We start from the raw sequence: 20307 nt of genomic DNA, 5'->3' as shown, positions 1-20307 counted from the left end.
GAAATCGAACCCCGAGCCTCCGCGCGGCGCGGCGCGGCGGACACGCCGACCGCTCGCCCCGCCGCGCCGCCTCGAGGCGCTTCATACCAAGCGAATATATGTTAAAATATCGCCATGGAGTATGGTCTAAAATAACGGCGATACGCGTGGCAAGGCGGTAGGACGAGTCCGAGCTGTTGACAGGACAACAAACTGGAGAATGTGATGTCATGGCGGAGAGAGGAAAAAGACGGCCGGAGAGCGGAGGCGAAAAGCAATACAAAAATCGGTCATATTGCAGACGTGCGGTTCCGTTTCATATGCAATTTTTTCCACTGCGCTCCCGAAGGTGGTGATTGGCGATAAAGTCGTCCTTAACCCCGTGAACGCGGGGCAGCCTCTTCACGCCAGCAGTCACCAGCTCGTCGACAATCCGGGCTGCAATGAGGTATGGTTGCGCGTTGATTCAAATATTGTTTGGAAGGTGTGCTCCGTGGGAAAAGGATGAGGTCATCTCATGCGTGCGTATAGACATGGATATGTAATGTAGGTCTACTGCCCGCGTATACATACGGTAGGCGCTTTTTCATTGGTGGCCTCTGACCTTTGGTTCTCATCTTTCATCCAGGTTAATTCTGTCAATTGCAACACCAACTGGAAGGTTGTTTTATTCATGAAGTGGAGTGACAACAAGGAAAGCATCCTCAAAGGGGTCGGTACATTACTTTGGCTCTTTTGGCGCGATGCGCGGCGGCGGTCGGCCCGTCTGAAATCCATTTGCCATGGCAGGGGGATGTTGCTCGCTTGTTCCACGCGGAGCAGGAAAAGTTCCTCACGTGTGACGACCACAGAAAGAAGCAATATGTGTTCCTGAGAACGACGGGCCGCCAATCTGCCACATCTGCCACCAGCAGCAAGGCGCTCTGGGAAGTAGAGGCGAGTCGGTTCTTTTTCCGTCTTCCGACTTGCGTGGGGTCTAATCCCGGAGAAGGACGACTATTGTTGCCGACGCTGCTTTTCGTCGCCTTCGAGGTGGCAAGCGAGCGTAAAAGTCTTCTGACGCGGTCTTCCGTTTCGGCCTTCGCAGGTGGTCCACCACGACCCGTGTCGCGGAGGTGCAGGCTACTGGAACAGCCTGTTCAGGTTTAAACATTTGGCTACCGGTTGCTATTTGGCTGCGCAGGTGGGAGAGGTGTGCCTTTATCTCTTACGCTCCTCATTGGTTCCCATGTAACAGCGCGCCGTATTTCTCCTGAATAATAACCTCGCGCATCTATGGAAGTAAATCCCGTGCCCAAAAGTCATCAAAGGTTATTTGCACAGGGGAACCCTGACTTGGAGGCAGAGAGCGTGGAGCCGCGATCTGCAGTAAGTCACTTTGATGAGCGTCGATTGCACTATTGCTCTTTGATATGTTCATTCATACACGGTGGATTCTTTGCTTTCTGCTCTAGGCGGTGGACTTCACACCCTTAAATTTCCAGGTACCCGCATGAATCCATTCCAGAAACGGGACATAAATAATCATGGATTGTGCCCAAAATATCGCCCGTCATTATAATTCTTTTATCATCACAGCCAAAACACGTCAGACCTTCAAAATGGTCACCTTGGGCTTGGTGGGCTGCAATCTTGGGTGCGCATCCGCGACAATCGCATCATCGGGCTCAATTTACTGCCGATTCGTGTGTTACCGGAAACCTCCGCTAGTGGGCAGGCTTCACTAGACCGTAATCACCCGGGGTCCCGGCTCTTGCGCGCGGGCGTGTTCCTCAGCATTAGGATACATAGACGATGAGAGATCATGTACTGCGCGGGTGTCGAACTCTGGTCCCGGAGGGCCGCCGTGGCGCACGTTTCCCGAGTGTCCCCGTCGCAACGCGCCCGATTCAAATGATCAGCTCGTCGGCGAGCTCTGCGCAAGCCTGACGTTGAACCTGTTCATTTGAATCGGGCGCGTTGCAACGGGGACACTCGGAAAACATGCGGGACGGCGGCCCTCCAAGACCTGACTTTGACACCCCTGATGTACTGTATTTGCTCCATGATTGTGGCTGGTGGTTTTTGTTGCGTTGTACGCTTTTTTTTTTTTGAAAGCGGCCGGATGCAGATCATGAAGCTCTACGTGGCCGTCTACGGGGCCCTCAAGAGAAAATCATGCACACCCTCGTCCCAGTCCCGGATGGCATGGACATCTCGTCCATCTTTGAATTAGACCCCACCACGTTGAGGGGCGGAGACTCCATGGTGCCCAGGTACAAAACCAACACTTTCGAAGAAACATCTGTCACTTTGTGAATCCACCGGTTGCCCCCCACCCCTACTTTCAAACGGCAAAGACATTCACCCGCAAGCTTAGAACATCGATGACACTCTGGTCATCAAAAGTCCAGATGACTTGAGCGTCACGTCCCTATTTTGAACATTTTAATCAATTGTGAGAGATTCCGCCCTTTCGGGTCAATCCCGGCGCATTCGGTTGCTTTGGCATGAAACTTCATTCCTCCGCGGCTTCATTTCTTTTTTTCTTTTGAAGGAGTTCCTACGTGCGGCTAAAACACTTGTGCACCAACACGTGGGTTCGCGGCACCAACATCCCCATTGACAAAGAGGAGGAAAAGCCGGTGATGTTAAGGGTGAGTTCAATCGAAAGCGCCTCGTTTATCGGCGGGACAAAGGTCGCGACATTCAACTCATTGCACGTTTTCAGATCGGAACGTCGGCGGTGAAAGAAGACAAGGAGGCTTTTGCCATTGTGCCGGTGCCACCGGCGGAGGTGCGGGATTTAGACTTTGCCAACGACGCGAGTAAAGTCTTGGCATCCGTCGCGGGCAAACTGGAAAAGGGCACCATCACGCAGAATGAAAGAAGGTCACCGCCTTTCTTATTTTTGGGTTTTTGAAGTCCCCGCGATCGTACGCGTGTTTGGCGACGTACCCGTACATTCTCTCTCCAGGTTTGTGACCAAGCTCCTGGAAGATCTCGTCTTCTTTGTCGTGGACATCCCAAACAGCGGCCAGGACGTTTTGGAGATCATGGTCAACAAGCCTAACCGAGAAAGACAGAAACTCACGAGAGAGCAGAATATCCTGAAGCAGGTTTGTGGAAATGCTGTCCGGAGCTCAGACTGTCACGCTTGACCGTTTTTTGTTTGTTTGTTAAATAGATCTTCAAACTCCTCCAAGCGCCGTTCACGGACAGCGGCGACGGTCCCATGCTGCGTCTGGAGGAGCTGGGCGATCAACGGCACGCTCCTTTCCGTCACATTTGTCGGCTTTGTTACAGAGTGCTGCGCCACTCTCAGCAGGACTACAGGAAGAACCAGGTGGGGTGGGGTGGGGGGGGGGGGGCACCGCCGCCGCCGCCGCTTCGCTCCGACCCAATGGCTCGTAAACATCCTCTCTTTGCCGACTTTGCGCAGGAATATATCGCCAAGCAATTTCGCTTCATGCAGAAACAAATAGGCTACGATGTGCTGGCAGAAGACACCATCACCGCTCTACTGCACAACAACCGCAAGTTGCTCGAGAAACACATCACCGCTGCGGAGATCGACACATTTGTCACTCTTGTGAGGAAGAGTCGGGAGCCAAGGTAAAAAAAATCGAATCGATGGCGGAAGGGTTCTTGCCGCCATTGTGAAACGGCAGAAATTGGAACACGCTTACGCGTTTGAAAACGGGAGCGCGCGCTGTATTGGGTCAACCTTCGGCCCGATTTAAGACCACAAATGGCGTTTTTGCCGGAACGGATTGCGATCTTTTCTCGCGTTCTCAAATAGCCTGCGCTAAATTGAGTTTTCACTTTCGCGAACAAATTACGCTGCTTGTTGGCGACCGGCGTGAAGGGGCCGCTTTTCAAATTAAGCGGGAGTTTTGATTTTACAGCCCCGGTGCCAATTGGGTGTCGAGGTAACGTTGCCTTTCAATCCGGAACCGTTTGCTTTAGATGATCCTGAAGAAACATTTGATTTGCTGACTTTGACTGTAAAGGAGAAGAAAATGCTCAAATTTGGCTTCTTTGTCTTTTTGCGTGTGTTCATTGAGCAGCCGTGCGCGTGCGCGTGCGCGATTTTCTTTTTTCCTCTCGCAATGCAGTTGGCTATCCATCGCACCTCGGACATGAAATCTTTCCCTTTCTGTCTCTCAATCACAATAATAAAAATAAAAATCATGCGAGAAATACTTTTGTCTGCACCGGCCTTTTTTTTTTACAATGTAAAGTCAGCCCTCGGGATTCATCTCAAGTTTGAGAACTTCCATTGTGCGTCCTAAAGTTAAGTGGAGTGAAGCTTCTCCTTTGTCAAGAGCACTTTGAAACAGTCCCGCGCTCGACCTCGGAGTCGGCCGATCCTCCATTGAGCGCCTCCGGTCGGTCCGCAATGCCGCCGCTCGCTTCTTTACTGGTACTTGTAAGAGGGAGCGCAGAACTCCTACTCTGGCGTCCATTCGCCGTTCGGTTTGTGGGAATGTAGTGTTTGTCGAGATCATTCATTTTTTGTGCGCGTGTGGCACGTCCGTAGGTTTTTGGACTACCTGTCGGACCTTTGCGTGTCCATGAACAAATCCATCCCCGTGACGCAGGAGCTCATCTGCAATGCCGTGCTCGATCCGACCAACGCCGACATCCTCATCGAAACCAGGTTAAGCCCCGTCGCGTCGGCTCACCCGCCGCTTCTCGTTTGAGCGACTTGAAACCACGTCTCGTCGATCAGGTTGGTTTTATCGAGGTTTGAGGTTGACGTCGGAACAAATGGCGATCGTCCGGTCGAGGCCGAAGATGAAGAGGAGGTGTGGCTGTTCTGGAAGGACGATTCCAAGCGCGTACGAAGTAAGAGCGTACGAGAGTTGGCCCAGGATGCGAAGGAGGGTCAGAAGGAGGACGACGAGGTGGTCGGCTATTACAGGTCAGATACGCGGGAACCTACGCTTCGCTTTGTTTGCCCTGTGAAATCATCCACATTTCACTCGAGGCATGTGACATTTGGGCGGCATAAACCGAGAAAGAAATGCGTCAGGGTTTGATAGGCACTTGCGAGAAAGCGTCCGTATATCTGCAGAAGTCTTCCGCTCGGGTGGTATTCTCGGAACGCCCGGCGAGAATCGCTCGCCGAGGTCACGCCGCGGCCCCTCGGTCGGCTCGAGTTCGGGACTCTTGGCTGGGCCGCTCCGTCGGGCTTATTTGCGCCACGTCGCCATCGACTTGGGAATTCCCTCCCGAGTCTCGCTCGCGCGCTAACCGTAGTTTAGGGAGGCGGCGCGGGTCCGTCGTTGTAAGCGGGATGAAGATCGGGGTCACTTTTGCTCACGGTTGAATGCGCGACACGCTTTTGCTCGCGAGCGCCAACGAGACGAAAGCGCACGCCGCCGCGGCCGGCAAAGGTCACCCGCGTCCTTTCTCGGCAGGTGCCAACTCAACCTTTTTGCCCGGATGTGTTTGGACCGTCAGTACTTGGCCATCAATAAGATCTCGGGGCAGCTGGACGTGGATTTGATCCTTCGCTGCATGTCTGATGAGGATCTGCCCTACGACTTGCGGGCCTCCTTCTGTCGCCTCATGCTGCACACGCACGTGGACCGGGATCCGCAGGAGCAGGTCACGCCGGTCAAATACGCCCGCCTTTGGTCCGAGATCCCCTCCCAAATCACAATCGACGAGTGGGTATACGGCCGTCGCTTGGGGCGACGCCTTTCGCGCGTGACTTTGACTTTGTCCGACCAGCTACGATCACGATGGCACCGGCGGAGACGAGATCAAGGAGCGCTTTTGCCTCACCGTGGATTTTGTGGAAAACTACCTGAGAGAGGTGGTGTCGCAAAACGTTGCCTTCTCCGACCAGGAGAAAAACAAGCTCACCTTTGAGGTATTGTATTCCTTTGATCGACGACAAATGCTGATTAGCGTTGGGTGGATTTTCTTCTCCGTTGTCACGATGCTTCTTTCCGATTTATTCGATGCCACCGGGAAGCCCGTTTCGATGACGGGGCCTACGGCTTCAGCCATACGGAAACCTCTCGCCGGCGCGCGCGCCGGCCCAAATCTCCCTCGCGTCTGGCGTGGAGTCCGACGCGCGCGGTTGTCAATTTCTTTTTTTCGCAGGTGGTGAATCTGGCGAGGAACCTGATATACTTTGGCTTCTACAACTTCAGCGACCTGTTAAGGCTGACCAAGATCCTGCTGAACATTTTAGACTGTGTCCACGTCGGCGCCGCGTACCCCGCGGACAAGATTGAGAAAGAAGAGCAGAACAAAGGTTGGCGGAGAGACTCGGCTCCTCTCGCGCCCTTTTCCTTCCGCGGCGCTCGATTGAGGCTTGCGCTTCCGTAGCCGGCGGCAACGTGATGAAGTCCATCCACGGAGTCGGGGAACTGATGACCCAGGTGGTGCTGCGAGGAGGCGCTCTGCTGCACACCGCGCCGACTCATCGGCCAGAGGGCGACGTCGTTCAAGCTCGAGCGGAACCGGAGAGGGAAGACATCATGGTCATGGACACCAAGCTTAAGGTCATCGAAATTCTCCAGGTGCGTTTGCCGCCCGCCGCGACCGGCAACTCGCGCTGCGGTTTTACTCTGGCCTTTCTCCTGCCTCAGTTTATCCTAAACGTGCGACTGGACTACAGGATTTCCTGCCTCCTGTGTATTTTCAAACGAGAGTTTGATGAAAACAATCGGCGATCGGAAAACGCCGCCGGCCAGAACGGAACCGGTCACGTCGGCGATGGGACGCCAGGTACGTCGGGGCGCGCTCAAAACGGCCGCGGCGGACGTCGGCCTTCGCGGACGAGGCGGGGACGGACGCCCGGAGGATTTTAGGTCTCCCGGCGCGCACGCCGGCGTGCTGTTCGGCGGGACCGTTTCTCCCGCATCCGCCGTCTTGCGGCCGCGCCGTTTGAGCATCGCGCAGAAAGAAAGAACCCGAGTCATGCGAGTCCGAGAAGAAAAATGGAATTTTTGCCATTTTGCAATATTTCGGTCCTAAGGCGATTTCACTCGTAAATGCGATCGGCACGAACGAGCGCAGCAACGCGCGCGACTGCGAGCCGGCGTGCGACGGGGGGGCGTGACCGCGGTGAAGCTGCGCTGCGGTCGGCCTCGTACGAGTGCTTTCTTCGACATTGTCAAATCTTTTTTTTTTGAAAAGAAAACAATCTGAACCCTTTAGGAAACCTCGACTTTGAAAACATTGAAGAGCAGGCAGAAGGAATCTTTGGAGGAAGGTAATTGCGGAATCGTCTCGCCATACGAGCGACGGCTCGGAAGGAGATTCGATGAAGGCGGCGACCTTATTTTGCTCCGGCCGTTTAGTGAAGAGAACACTCCGCTGGACCTGGACGACCACGGTGGACGTACCTTCCTAAGAGTGCTTCTGCACCTCACCATGCACGACTACCCTCCTCTCGTGTCGGGCGCGCTTCACCTGCTCTTCCGACACTTCAGCCAGAGGCAGGAAGTTCTCGTGGCTTTCAAACAGGTAGGTGGGGCTTACCCCTGCCGTTTCTCTTTGTTGTTGTTTTTTTTTAAATGGATCTCGATCCAAACCCTACTCCAGGTCCAGCTCCTTGTGACCGGGCAGGATGTCGATAACTACAAGCAGATCAAATCGGACCTGGACCAACTGCGCTCCATTGTGGAGAAGTCCGAGCTGTGGGTTTACAAAAGGCAAGGGGAAGATGGGACGGACGGAGAGTCGGATAACAGAAAGAAGGTAACCGAGGTCCTTTCGATCCAAGGTTCCGTACCGGCGCGCCGGCCGCAAACGAGGCTCGGCCGCCTCGCCTTCCATCTCCCTTATTGAATGCGTCCGCGCTTCGGAGAAACCAGACGCGGCGTTTGAACAGGTGTCGCATCCCCAGCTTTAAAGCGGGAAATGGAGTCGGTGCACTTCGCTACGCTCGTTAGTTCAAGCATCCGCGTCGGTTGTTTTTTGCAGGGGGATTCGCTCGGTTCTGACGAGAGCAGCGCAGAAAGCGCCGGCAACTACAACTACAGGGTTGTGAAAGAGGTCCGCGGTACCCCTTGGTCAAGTACCGCGCCGTGACGCCGACGTCTTCTTTGCCGGTGACTCTTTGTCTCGCCCGCGTTTATCCAGATTCTCCTGCGTCTCAGTATGCTTTGCGTCCGGGAGGGGAGCTCGGGGAAGAAGAGTAAGAAACAGCGGCAGAGGCTGTTGAGGAACATGGGAGCCCACTGCGTGGTGCTGGAGCTTCTCCAGATCCCCTATGAAAAGGTGTGCGGGTCAACTTGCTCCATTTTCTTTCGCGGACCGGCCGCGCGACGGAGGATCGTCCGGACGCGGATACGTCGACCGCACGCCTTCTGAACAAAAAGGACCGGACCCCGATCCGGATGATCTTACCTCGCGCCGCTCGTTGAGCAAATGCAATCGAGTCGATTCGACGCGCGCGGTTCTCGGGTTGAAGACGCGCCGTACGTTTCTAGGAGCAAAAAGGAGATTCTGTGTTTTCTGCGACAGGGCGAGGATGTTCGCATGCAGGAAATTATGAAACTGGCTCACGAGTTTCTGCAGAATTTCTGCGCGGGGAACCCGCAAAACCAAATTCTTCTTCACAAGCATCTCAACCTCTTTCTGAACACGGGGGTGAGCTTTGAAACGTTGCCGGCCTTTATCACGCGCTAGCGCTTTTCCCCGAACCCCTTTTCCGCTCTTTCAGATTCTAGAGGCCGTTACCATGCAGCGCATTTTCATGAATAACTTCCAGCTCTGCAGCGAGATCAACGAGCGGGTGGTTCAACACTTTGTGCACTGCGCCGAGACACACGGCCGACATGTCCAGTACCTCAAGTTTCTTCAAACCATCGTGAAGGCTGAGAATAAGTTCATCAAAAAGTGCCAAGACCTTGTCATGGCTGAGGTTTGCGGAGGGGGGGGGGGGGGGGGCATGTTGTGTTCTTTTCGGAGCGTAGCACCCGACAGAAGCTTTGCTCACCCGTTTCTTAGGTCGTCATCTCGTTGTCCTTTTGGAGAATTCGAGTTGGTTTGTTTTGCTTTTTGGCGAGCCTCCCGCGTCAACCGTCCGCCGTGACTCTGACCCCTTGACAGCTTGTGAACTCCGGAGAGGATGTGCTGGTCTTCTACAACGATCGCGCGTCCTTCCAAGCGTTGGTTCAAATGATGCGCTCGGAGCGGGAGCGGATGGACGAGAACGGCCAGTTAATGTACCACATCCGGCTGGTGGAACTGTTGGCCGTCTGCACCGAGGGCAAAAACGTCTACACCGAGATCAAGTGCAACTCCCTGCTGCCCCTGGACGACATCGTGCGCGTGGTCACCCACGAAGACTGCGTTCCCGAGGTGGGAAAGCGGCGGATTTCGGGCCGCGCGTAATGAAACGCGCGAGCTACCTCGCGAGCGGTCCCGCGGCCGTGTTTGAAACGCCTTCCGATTCGGCTTCCTCCGATAGAACCGCGAAGATGGTCGGGGGAACGAGACGGAGCCGCCCGCTCGGCTTCCCACACGATACCAGGTTTTATGTCACCTTTCCTAGGTAAAGATTGCCTACATCGACTTCCTGAACCACTGCTACGTGGACACGGAAGTGGAAATGAAGGAGATTTATACATCGAACCACATGTGGAAGCTGTTTGAAAACTTCCTGGTGGACATTTGTCGGGTGAGCGAAAGCGAACGCGGGCGTCCCCCCCGAGGGAGAGGTACCGTACCGTCTGATCCATTTTGTTTCTGTCCAGGCGTGCAACAACACCAGTGACAGGAAGCACGCGGACAGCGCGCCGGAGCGTTACGTTACGGAGACGGTCATGAGCATCGTCACCTGTTTCTTCAGCTCTCCTTTTTCCGACCAGAGCGCCAGCTTGCAGGTCATCCCGCGGCTTTGCCGTCGCACTTTTCGCGCCGCAGGGCGAGCGCTTGTGCGTTCGCGTTCGCAGCCCGCTCCGATATACGTTGCGATCTCCGCGTCGTTTGGCCGGGCGCTTTTCAACTGGCTTGAAAGCAGAAGCGTCTTCGAAAGGCAGGCCAGGCGCTCCAATGAGATCCAAACGAGGCGAGCAGTTCTGCAGTACGCCGAGGATGATGATGCCGAGTTTCGGTCTCCATCAGAGAGAAAAATCGAGGCAGCGCGCAAGCGATCGCAAGGGGATTATTCCTTTCAAAGTTGTCCGGGACCTCACTTGAGGTTGATTGCAAGGCTCCAGAAAGGACCAAATCCCCCAATTCCTCTCTCCGCATAGGTGGCTCGCAACGCGTACGCAAGTAACCTTGACTTTTTCCGAGCGATCCCGAGTGGCGCACCGCCCGCCTCGGCGTGTGTGTCAAGAGGCTGCGGTGGAAGTCGCCGCGGATCCGCACTCTGTGGCTTGTTCTCGCGGTTGTTCCCAAATCCGTGGGTGCGTTGCACAAGGTTTCGCCGGAACCGGCTGTGGGTGATGCAATGGCTCGCAATGGTCACTCGGCGTCAAAGTGCCGGACGGGCCCAATAGTTTGCCGCGTTGCGCTTTGTTGTCATCTTCCGTCTCCCGGTGAAACGTCCCCATCGCTTCCGTTTTAATTCCAGCGGAAAAGCTTTTGCTCTCGTGATTGTTATCGTTTTGCCACAAGATGTATCGATGGCGTCGCGACCCTCTTTTGCAGGCCGCCGTTCCGGGAAAGATAACCGAGGTATTTATTGTCCTCTCGGGCTGCGGTTTCCCTTTCGCCAAGCAGCAAGCGGCCGTCGGCCGCCGGCGCGACGCGCCGATGACTCCGAGCGGCCGGCTCGCTAAAGTCTGCCCGGCCTTGCGCGCCGTAGTCGGGGGAGCGACGGTCGCGGTCGCGTCGTTGGCCGCGAAGGTGCTTTTCACCAAACGCATTTGTTCGTTTGCAGACTCGCCAGCCCGTGTTCGTCCAGCTGCTGCAGGGGGTTTTCCGAGCGTACCACTGTCACTGGCTGAGCCCGGTCCAGAAAGCTTCGGTGGAGGCTTGCATCAAAGTCCTCTCGGACGTCGGTATGATACGGCGCCGGCCCGCAAGCCGATCGATCGCCGTGTCCGAAGTGTCGCGCGGCCGGCCAAATAATCGAGCCTGGACAATTTGCCGACCCCAGCTAAGAGCAGAGCCATCGCCATCCCGGTGGATCTGGACAGCCAGGTGAACAACTTGTTCGTCAAGTCCAACAATGTCGTCCAGAAGAGCCTCCTCAACTGGAAACTGTCAGCGAAGACCACTTCCAGAAGAGATTCCGCACTTCCGACCTCCAAAGACTACAGAAACATCATCGAGAGGCTTCAGGTGGGCAAAGAAACGTTTGCGGCGCTCATCCCGACGCCTTCCTCCGAACGCGCCCATTTGCGTTCGCGTGGATCGCGGCCCTCGCTTCTGTCATTTGCCTCCTCGCTCGCGGAAGAGGAGGGGCGCGCGGGGGCAAAGAACGCCGACATCTTGGCAATCGCCTTCTAGGAAAGCATTTCGAGGACCCGAGCCGTCGCGTGTCAAATTCTTGCAACGCCTGACCGCGCGTTCGCCGGAAGGCTCGGACGTCCCTCCGAAAAGTCATCCGCAGTCGTTTTCCTTGAAACGGACGTGCCGCGCTGCGGGCGGGTTTCCGGTCACAGGCAGCGCCGTGGCTCACGCGCGTGAAGTTGACCTCACCTGAGCGCGTATGTGCTTTGACGCGCAAGAAACAAAGCCACGCCTGCAACGGTTGAGCCAGTCAAGTCTCTTTTATCGGCGCCGCTGTGCTGATAAAAAGGCCAATTTTGTTGGCCTAGCCCACCCCGGAACTAACCTTTGGAAAAACTCAAAAGGTTTCCTCCAAATATCTTGACTCGACTTTATCAGGGCTGAAAGTAAAGCGCGCCAACTCCCGCTCTTTCGTATTTCGTCCAAATCTGGACCGATGAGAACCGGCGGTTTGCGTTCAATAAGCGGAGCGAGCAAAGCGAGGCCTTATTCCGGCGTCACCAACGGGCGCGTTTTGTCGCCACTCTCGTAACGGAACCGTTTCCGAACAAAAGCGAGAGCGGAACGGCGCTCCGCTCGGGATCTCGGCGCGTCGCGCCGGCGACGTTCCGACGAGCCCGTTTGACGCACGGCCGAGCGCCGAGGTACTTGTCGGCGTCGCGAACTCCGACCCGCGGGAATTGATCGGCGGGGCGTTGTCGTCGAAGCCCGGCTCAGACCGCGTCCGTCCGCAGGACATCGTGTCGGCTCTGGAGGACCGCCTGCGGCCGCTGGTCCGGGCCGAGCTCTCGGTGCTCGTGGATGTCCTCCATCGTCCCGAGTTGCTCTTCCCCGAGAACACGGAAGCTCGCAAGAAATGCCAAAGTGGAGGATTCATATCCAAGTATGCAACCGCGCTCCGGGTTGTTTATTGACGTGGGAGAAGATATGCCTGTCTTTGAAAAAGGCCGACTGCCCTGACCGTGTTTAAAGTCAGTTCTCACATGACGCGCGCGCTCTGCCTGATACGAGCTCAGACTGGATTAGAGGCAAAGCGGCGGGGCACACGGGGCACACGGGGCTTCTGGGATTATCCAACCTCTCGGCCTCCTTCGAGACCCTTAGCACGTCAACTCTCACCGCGGCCGCTAAATCCCGACCTCGTGTGCCCCGTGATGATTCGGAAGCCGCATTTCGGTGTGGATTTTACACCAAAGGAAGATCGTTTTTTGCGGTCCCGCTGACGATGCCCGATGCCACACTCAAACTTTTCTTCTCCCTCCGCGTTTCCAAGTTGATCGAAGGCATTGCCCGCTCTTGGGCTCGCGGCCAGCGAATCCGTTCAATCGGCTATCTTGGCGTTCGGTTGAGTCATTGAAGACGTAAATGCCATGGTAACGGATGTTTTTCCCTCCGTACGCCGCCGACCAGACTAATTAAACACACCAAGCAGTTGCTGGAGGAGAATGAGGAGCGTCTGTGCATCAAAGTACTGCAGACCCTCAGGGAGATGATGACGAAGGAGCGTGGCTACGGAGACAAGGTACCGGCCGCAAGTTCACCGGGAAACTTTCACCCTTCCCCGCTGTGCACGACTTCCCCGCCAAATGCGTTTCTCGGCCAATCGCCTTTCAAAGGGAGCAAGTGAGAGCTGCGCTTCTTGTACGTAATGCGCCGCGGCATCGTAAAAGGAGAAAAAAATCCCATCCCATCTCTCACACACACACACACACACACACACACAGACGGATCCCGACGGGTCGGAGTGCACTGAAATGCTCTCGAAATGCGGAATTGAAAGGAATTTTGGCATGGGTGAATGAGCGTGACTCCTTCTTGTGACTGGCTCCAAGGCAGCCCGGCCATTTCAAAGCTCCCCAATTGCATCGCTCTGTCGACAATATGTTGAGGTCTTGTTTTGTGTTTTTGTTTCGGGTTTTTTTTCTCCGCTATGGCACTCCCAAAGCATTTACATGAGTGGAAAGGTTTATCTTCGGCCTCTCGCTTCCGCCCGCGCTACGTTGGCACGTCTTTGTCAATTTGTCTCAGGTTTGAGAAATCGCATCACGTGCGCTTGATTCATCTCTTCGCCTCTCACGGCTTTTAACCGGCTACCATCCGGGCTACTCCCGGTTCAAAGATCGACCCGCGCGCTTATTTGAGTGAGTGCGTGCCCGTTTTGCGCGCTCAGACTTTGAGTTTGGCCCACGGCGTCCTAACAGCATCGACTAACATTGCATGTTGTGCGTGCGGCAAAGCGAAACGCACTAACGGAGCTGTACTAATTCTGCCCCTATCCCTTTTTTTTTTTTTTTTTTCCAGCCGATTGCCTTTGATGATGAAACGGATGTGGCCGAGGTCGATTCTATTCATTTGAACGCCCGCCAATAGTTGAAACCTGCTTTCCCGTGTCTTATCTGCGAGCTTTGTCAGCAGCTTAGCGCATCCCATCCCGGCTGAAGCGTTCCAAACGCTCCGGGCATCGACGCGATGTATAATTCATGCCTAGGCGATCCGTTGGTGATCGTTGGCGCGTTCAAAGCGCAATGACAAATTGTGGCCTGAGCTCGGCCCATTTTTCCCCCAACGATAGCGATTTTGGTCTTTACTGCGTGCGCGTCAGCGTCACCGACGCGATGGGCCGCACGGGTTTATTTCGAGCCGGGCTACATTCAAAGCGACAAAAGAATGAATCGTGACTCTCTGCGAGGTGCCCGGCGTATTTGGTCAGCCCTAGTTCCTTTTCAGTCGTCCGGCTTATGCTGCGAGTTTGCATAGCGTGCCGTGCGCATTGTGTTGGAGTCTGGCCTCCCCCCATACGCTTAGGGCCGGCCGTTCCTTTGCATTTGTGCTTTCCCGGCGTTTTGAGCAAAGACTGCTTGCTGCACAATGGAGGGAGTGTTCTTCCGGATCGGAACAATGATTACTCGCCTTCTAAAATACGGTTTGCGATCTCCTCTTGTCCATTTGTGATCCCTTCAAGTAGTTCTACATGCACGGAGGAGTCCAAAAATCCATCCTAAGCGTGTTTGGGGGGGATGGCCAATCTTGACTCTGATATGGTTTGGTGACTCGAGATCATGGTGACTCCGGCGGGTCCGGACGACGCGGGACGGCGGGCACGTCGCACGTGCGTGTGCGTGCGTCGCGGAACGATGCGTGATCGTGAGCAAGGTGCACCGGGAAGAGAACAAAAGCAGGTTCCCCTTTTTGGCTCGTTGTTGTGAGGAGGTGTCGCGGGGGCGCCGGGTGTGACCGCGCCCTTGCCGCATTTGTCATCAGTGACTCATGCCAAAACGGGGCTTCGCGGCGTCTCGCCGTCGTCTGTCGCGGAATCGATGTGAAGCGTGAAACGACTCCCGTTTTAAGCCAAAGCGGATGGGGCCGCTGGCTCACTGCGCAGCTTTTGGCTCTCGGGTGAAATTTCGCGACGAGCCAAAGATGAATTCCAACCATTTGCGGGGGGGAGCTTCATGTGCCCTCCTCCACGCTTTTGAATGCGCGTGTCCAACCGTTCGATGTTTCAGTACCTTTTGCGCAAGTTGCTGTTCCCGAACGAGCAGCTCAACGGCAAAATTCGCAACGGGCGTTTGATCCCGGAATCGGCCAATGAATGTCCCGCTTGGATTCAAGCCGACGTCTAAAATGGGCCGGGGGGGTGATCGTTAACACCGCCGCGGAGAGCATCGTGACGTCGATCGGATTCATTGAAAACGAGCCGTATATTTCTTCAATTTGGAAGGGGAACCGGCACGTGAACGCGCGGGCCAGGTTCTCCGCTAACGGCGCCCCGTCGCTGTGCCGCGCCGTATGTCATTCAGTCCATGTGCTCACGCTTGCCTCGCGTGCGCCCACATCCTCTCCGCGGCATGGCTTGCAGGGAACACGAGGAACTATTTTCATTCTCCGGCTGGAAACCCCGTCCACGTTCTCGCTTTTTGTGCACTCTCAATTTTCTCTCTGTCTGCTTGTGCTTACCGCTCACTCCCGTCTTGTTTTTTGTTTGTTTTTCCCTCCTGCCCAACAACCTCAGACGGACTTGTCCTCGTTTATCCTGCCCGACTGCCAGAGCGGGTGAAGTCAGGAGGCAGTTTTCTTTTTTTTTTTTTCCCACACTCAGTAGGGGGCGGGGGTGCAGATTCTTCAGCGCTGTCCCAGTTTCCCCGAGTTCAGACTGCACGATTCTTGGGCTCAAGCCAGCTTCAGGAAGCTGTTGCATAAGAGCCAACACCCCCACGCTCTCTTTTTATTTTTTTATTTTCCTCTTTCCCGGAATATAAACTCTTCAGCGATGTGGCAATTGACCATGTTTACAAGCAAACGCATCAAGTCTAGCAACCTGCACAGGGATATGTCTCTCTTTTAGGATGCATATAAAAAGTCCACACACCCCTGTTCAAGTGACCGCATCTTGTATTTAAAAAAAAAAAAGACCGACATGAATAATGTAAACACTTTTTACACACTTAGTGTGAGCCACAATCGCGGCAAATCATTGAGACAAAAAAGGAAGTGTTTTGATAGGGGAAGTAAAAGCAAACGGTTGGCACGCGCGCGCACGACCGGGGATTCGTCTGCGTTCACAATTGAGCGATCGCATCGAAAGTCACGTCGAATGGCGGTCGGCGCGCGCCCGTCCGTGTGCGGCCTGAAGCCCGACGGCAGTCCGCAGCCCGTGGTCGGGGACCCCTGCCCGAGATGAAACCTACTTTGTCATTCGATACGCTCCACGTTGCAGGCCCGGGCCCAAATCTGATTGTTCCGTAATGCGCATGCATGCTGTATGTCGTGCCAATGCTTGGAGCTTCCTGAAGAGAGCGACGTTTTGCTGCAGTGTTTAATTGTCGCCTGAAGCGACGTCGTGACGACTTGCCTCGTGGCACCGGCGCTAACTGAACAGCTTGGAACCTTGACTAACATCATGCCTTTGTTCCCCATCAGCTGGCACCTCCACCCGAACCCGAAGAGTCTTCTGAGGTGTGTTTCGGATCCACCGCGACTGGCCTAGTGTTGATCCGTCATCGTTTTAATTCGATCCCCTCGCCGACCGTTCACCTCGATTCATATGGCTCCCGTTGTGGAAAATCTTCATCATGGCTCTCATCAGATGTCCCGTGAAATTCCCCATCCATTTTCATTTCGTCCCGTATCTCTTTCGATCCGGATCTCGCGCGAAGGCATAAATAAGTTTGATGTTGTTGTCGTCGTTGTTGTTGAATTCACCGTATGTGTCCCGAGTTGTGTCCTTCTCATTGCGGCGGCGTGTGTCTCTCCCTCACCGGCATGCTGGCAAAGGCGGGCCAAATCATTTCAGCCGTGGAGGAGTCGCAACATGCCAGACCGTTCCTGGCGGTGGCAGTTTTGTTGTTGTTTTTTTTTTTGGGTTTAGTTTGAAAATAGGCTTTTCGTTAGGTAAAACCGAGTGTCGTTGTCTTGTTTGAGTTGGAAATGAATCGGTGCGCACGGGAGATGAGCCAAGCCCGCATGAGAGCAACTTACCCCCGCATGATGTCATTTGCGCTTCATGCGCTGCACGCATGTCATCGAATGTGCACGATTAACCAATTCCTAACCCTTTCACTTTTTTGGATCGCTCTCTGCTAACTCAACTCACCCTTAAAAGGAGCTTGACCCCAACCAGCCTCAGAAGCAACTGGAGGATCAGAGGAGGGTAGGTGCTTAGTTTGGTCTGCTTCGGGGCTGCGTCTTCCGCGGACAATTGACTAACCCCCCGCAGTCACGCGACCTCCACGGCATGGCGCCCGCTCACCTTTCTCCTTCACACGTTTGGCAATTACGCGATGGCCGACTGCGTAATGGATAAGTACTCTCTCGCGTTTGCATCTCCTCCCGGAGGGACTTTGTACAGTAGATTGGACGTGGCGCTGATTTTCACCAAGGCAACGTGCCTCGTCCTTCCCGAATACATCAGGGGGGCAAGCTTTGATCACAATCTCTGACGGAGGTCAGAAGGGACGAAGAATCTGCTTTTGTCCAGTTGGGGTCGTCGGCTCTTGGGATTCTTGTTTTTGAGGGACTTGAAAAAGAAAACGCGACAACCATATCTTCTTAAAAGTGGACGTCTAACGATCGTGTCAATTATTTTTCCCTTCTCTTATTAGCGTCTTTTCAGACGCGACTCGAGCGCGCGATTGACCGGGCCGATCGATTGTGACAATAATTGATAAAAGGAGCGTATGAATAGACGCATAACATGGACCGTATCCTGTCTTGATAGGGAGAAGCTCTGCGGCAGATCTTGGTCAACCGATACTACGGAAATGTCAAGTCCGGACAGAGGAGAGATAGTCACACGCCCTTCGGCGCCGGGCCACTTTCTGCCGGATCGCAGGGGAAAGCTCTGACAGGTGGCTGACGTGATACGATGTGCGCCGGTGAAAGCGAAGGGCTTCGAAAAAGGAAACGCACGCGCGGCAGAGCCGATCAACCGAAACCGAAAGGAACTCGGCTGTCGTCGGTCCGTCGGGGCCACTCGAACCATTTGCGCGACGTGATCCCGCGCGGCAGAGGTCAAACTCGGTTTCGTCGCGGGCCGCGTTGCGCTGACGCTTTTCGTCGGAGGGCCGTTTTGACTTTGAGCCCAAATAAATAGGATCGCCTCATATTACGGAGACGCAACAAATTGATGAATAACTAGTTTGGAAATCGGAGGCTAGTGAAAGCGGTTTGTTCAAAAACGATGACAGTATTATTCACAAAGATGCTTGCGGTATCTCCGCGTTTTTAAAAGGGAAGATCATCTGCACTTTTGGTAATTTAGCAAGAAACATGGAGTTGACGCACTTTGCGGTCATTTCTTTGGCGGGCCACATAAAATGACGTGCGGGGCCCCGTCTGGCCCCCTGGCCCCGGGTTTGACACCGGCGCCATCCAGAGTCAACGCAGATGGCCCACCGTGCAATTCGGATTCCGTTTTTGGATGGAATGACTCAAATGAAGTCAAAGCGTGCTGGAAAGGGGGCCCTCGAGGACTGAGGCCCTGATCTGAACCGCCCGCAGATGGCTAAGATTGGCCCCAGCACGCCCGCGACACTCGGATGACGTCCACCTTGTTTCCGTGTGTATTTTGCAACAAATATCCAAGAAATGATGATCATCTGAGTGTGTGTGTGTGCGCGCGCAGTTGTCAGCCCTGGGGTCGGAGGGCGCGGTGAACTGAGTTTAGCGGAGGTCCAGTGCCACCTGGATAAGGAGGGCGCTTCTGACCTGGTTATTGACCTCATCATGAACGCCACCAGCGATCGCATCTTCCAAGAAAGCATCCTGCTCGCCATTGCCCTACTGGAAGGCGGAAACACGGTCATCCAGGTGAGCATCCGAAGAGGGTGCGGGATGGAAGGTGGTGGGCGGTGTTGGTAAAGTGCGCAATTTCTGGAAGCTTGAAAGCACATTTTCCCAAGAGACAAACAAAATGGGCATCTTTGGACCGCAGATGTCAACAATTGGGAAAGACAAAAAAAACGAATGGCATATGTCCTAAAACAAGACACTGGAAAAGTGCGTCGACCGCACCGTTGATGCTGGCCTTCCATTCCGACGGTGGCAAACGAACCCAAATTTCTCAGCACCGTCGTCACTGAATGCCTTGTTAACACGGTCGTCCTAGTAAAGGAAGAATTCAAGCCAATCTTGGGATGAAAAGAGCTTCTTGTCAGGTGCGTCATCAATGTCGTGTTCACACTCTGACGCAGATCGAAGGGCTTTTCGCTTGTTGTCAAATCAATACGCAACCATGAAAATGTTTGCGGAATTCAGAGTGGCCGGTTGTGGCCAGAGTGCGTACCAAACACCGGAGGTTCCCACAGCAACTGCCCATAAATGTCCTGCGCCCCCCCCCCCAAAATATTAAATACAGCTGTTTGCCGGTTGCACGGAATGTGCGCAATTGTGCTCTTTGGCGTTGCATAATAGCATTACCCGACAAGGCCCGACGCCTCCGAGTACACCGAGGCGCTGGCGTGAGCGGGCGTTACATAAGCCGCCGCCTGCCCCCGAGGGAGGACGCCGCCGGCCGCCGCCCTGAAGCGGCTCGCGCTTTGCCACTGAAAAGGGGCCAATCGGAATGCCCGAGGCCTCGGGACAAAGCCGGCGGAGCTCGGGTGCTCTTCGGAGATGAACCGGTGACTCTCCACTTGTTGAGTGTTCACCGAAGCGCCCCGCGGCCTTCTAAAGTTGCCCGCGGCGGGCGTTTGGTCGTCGAGGTCGACCCGTTGTTTGCAATCGAAGGACGGCGGTCGAGGTTGACGGTTGCGCACGCTCTTATTTCATGCTTTGCACGATTGCTTTTCGGCCTGAATGGAAAATGGCGTGGCTTCCTGTTCGCTTTTAGAAAACGGTCTCGAGGTTGAGGTGAAGTTAGGAATGGCTTTTATTAGCTCAAACAAACGTGGGTACCTTTTTTTTAAACCCTTGATTAACTTTTGCGTGACTGACAAAAGCTAAGACTTGCTTTCTACACAACGATCCGACGGCGACGCAAAAGCCTGCGACTTGGTCTCCGAGTCTGGATTCGCTCGCTATGGCTGGCGTTTTCCAAGGCTGTCGCGAGCGCCGGATAACATGTGACTTTGCATTCTCCCCAGCGCTCCTTCTACCGGCGCTTGACGGGCGATAACAAGTCGGAGAAATTCTTCAAGGTGTTTAATGAGCGCATGAAGCTGGCCCAGCAGGAAATCAAGGCCACGGTGACCGTCAACACCGGCGACCTGGGCGGCAAGAAGAAAGACCAAGAACCCGCCGACAAAGACGCGCCGGCGCGCAACAAAGGTCAGCGGCGCTCGCTCAATCGCGGCACGATGGCTCGGCTTCAAAGAAGGAAAGCGCTTGGCCGGCGTCGCGCACGTACATCTCTGCGGTGGGCCATCCCGCACGTTCCAGGTCGGTCGTTCCGCAAGGAGCTCGCGCAACCGTGCC

General features: G+C 54.8%; 1 protein-coding gene across 10 annotated transcripts in view; it reads left to right on the top strand.

Annotated features, from left to right (window-relative positions):
* Positions 1–20307, top strand: part of itpr1b (inositol 1,4,5-trisphosphate receptor, type 1b) — a 41367-nt gene that overhangs the window by 5243 nt on the left and 15817 nt on the right. For 7 of the 10 annotated variants that reach the window (XM_086117497.1, XM_086117499.1, XM_086117504.1 and 4 more), the window contains exons 7-45: positions 329–427; positions 608–691; positions 769–915; positions 1067–1171; positions 1303–1347; positions 1434–1463; positions 2077–2234; positions 2516–2615; positions 2690–2850; positions 2936–3077; positions 3146–3304; positions 3401–3573; positions 4502–4621; positions 4694–4885; positions 5385–5636; positions 5701–5842; positions 6079–6232; positions 6307–6500; positions 6570–6708; positions 7120–7195; positions 7284–7449; positions 7528–7683; positions 7909–7980; positions 8068–8205; positions 8452–8577; positions 8651–8851; positions 9040–9291; positions 9485–9610; positions 9687–9815; positions 10820–10940; positions 11039–11223; positions 12129–12277; positions 12805–12916; positions 13696–13731; positions 16315–16350; positions 16997–17044; positions 17612–17741; positions 18518–18702; positions 19977–20160. In XM_086117497.1, coding sequence (XP_085973623.1) covers positions 329–427; positions 608–691; positions 769–915; positions 1067–1171; positions 1303–1347; positions 1434–1463; positions 2077–2234; positions 2516–2615; positions 2690–2850; positions 2936–3077; positions 3146–3304; positions 3401–3573; positions 4502–4621; positions 4694–4885; positions 5385–5636; positions 5701–5842; positions 6079–6232; positions 6307–6500; positions 6570–6708; positions 7120–7195; positions 7284–7449; positions 7528–7683; positions 7909–7980; positions 8068–8205; positions 8452–8577; positions 8651–8851; positions 9040–9291; positions 9485–9610; positions 9687–9815; positions 10820–10940; positions 11039–11223; positions 12129–12277; positions 12805–12916; positions 13696–13731; positions 16315–16350; positions 16997–17044; positions 17612–17741; positions 18518–18702; positions 19977–20160 — 5224 coding nt within the window. The remainder of the gene's footprint in view (positions 1–328; positions 428–607; positions 692–768; positions 916–1066; positions 1172–1302; positions 1348–1433; positions 1464–2076; positions 2235–2515; positions 2616–2689; positions 2851–2935; positions 3078–3145; positions 3305–3400; positions 3574–4501; positions 4622–4693; positions 4886–5384; positions 5637–5700; positions 5843–6078; positions 6233–6306; positions 6501–6569; positions 6709–7119; positions 7196–7283; positions 7450–7527; positions 7684–7908; positions 7981–8067; positions 8206–8451; positions 8578–8650; positions 8852–9039; positions 9292–9484; positions 9611–9686; positions 9816–10819; positions 10941–11038; positions 11224–12128; positions 12278–12804; positions 12917–13695; positions 13732–16314; positions 16351–16996; positions 17045–17611; positions 17742–18517; positions 18703–19976; positions 20161–20307) is intronic. The other 3 variants (XM_086117500.1, XM_086117498.1, XM_086117501.1) reach the window with 2 other exon arrangements.

Source organism: Hippocampus guttulatus, chromosome 8 (genome assembly GCF_054856545.1).
Source record: "Hippocampus guttulatus isolate MCC_2025c chromosome 8, RoL_Hgut_1.0, whole genome shotgun sequence".
In the NCBI taxonomy this organism is placed as follows: Eukaryota; Metazoa; Chordata; class Actinopteri; order Syngnathiformes; family Syngnathidae; genus Hippocampus; species Hippocampus guttulatus.
Note: the sequence above shows the minus strand (reverse complement) of the source record. Positions and strands in the feature narration are given on the sequence as shown.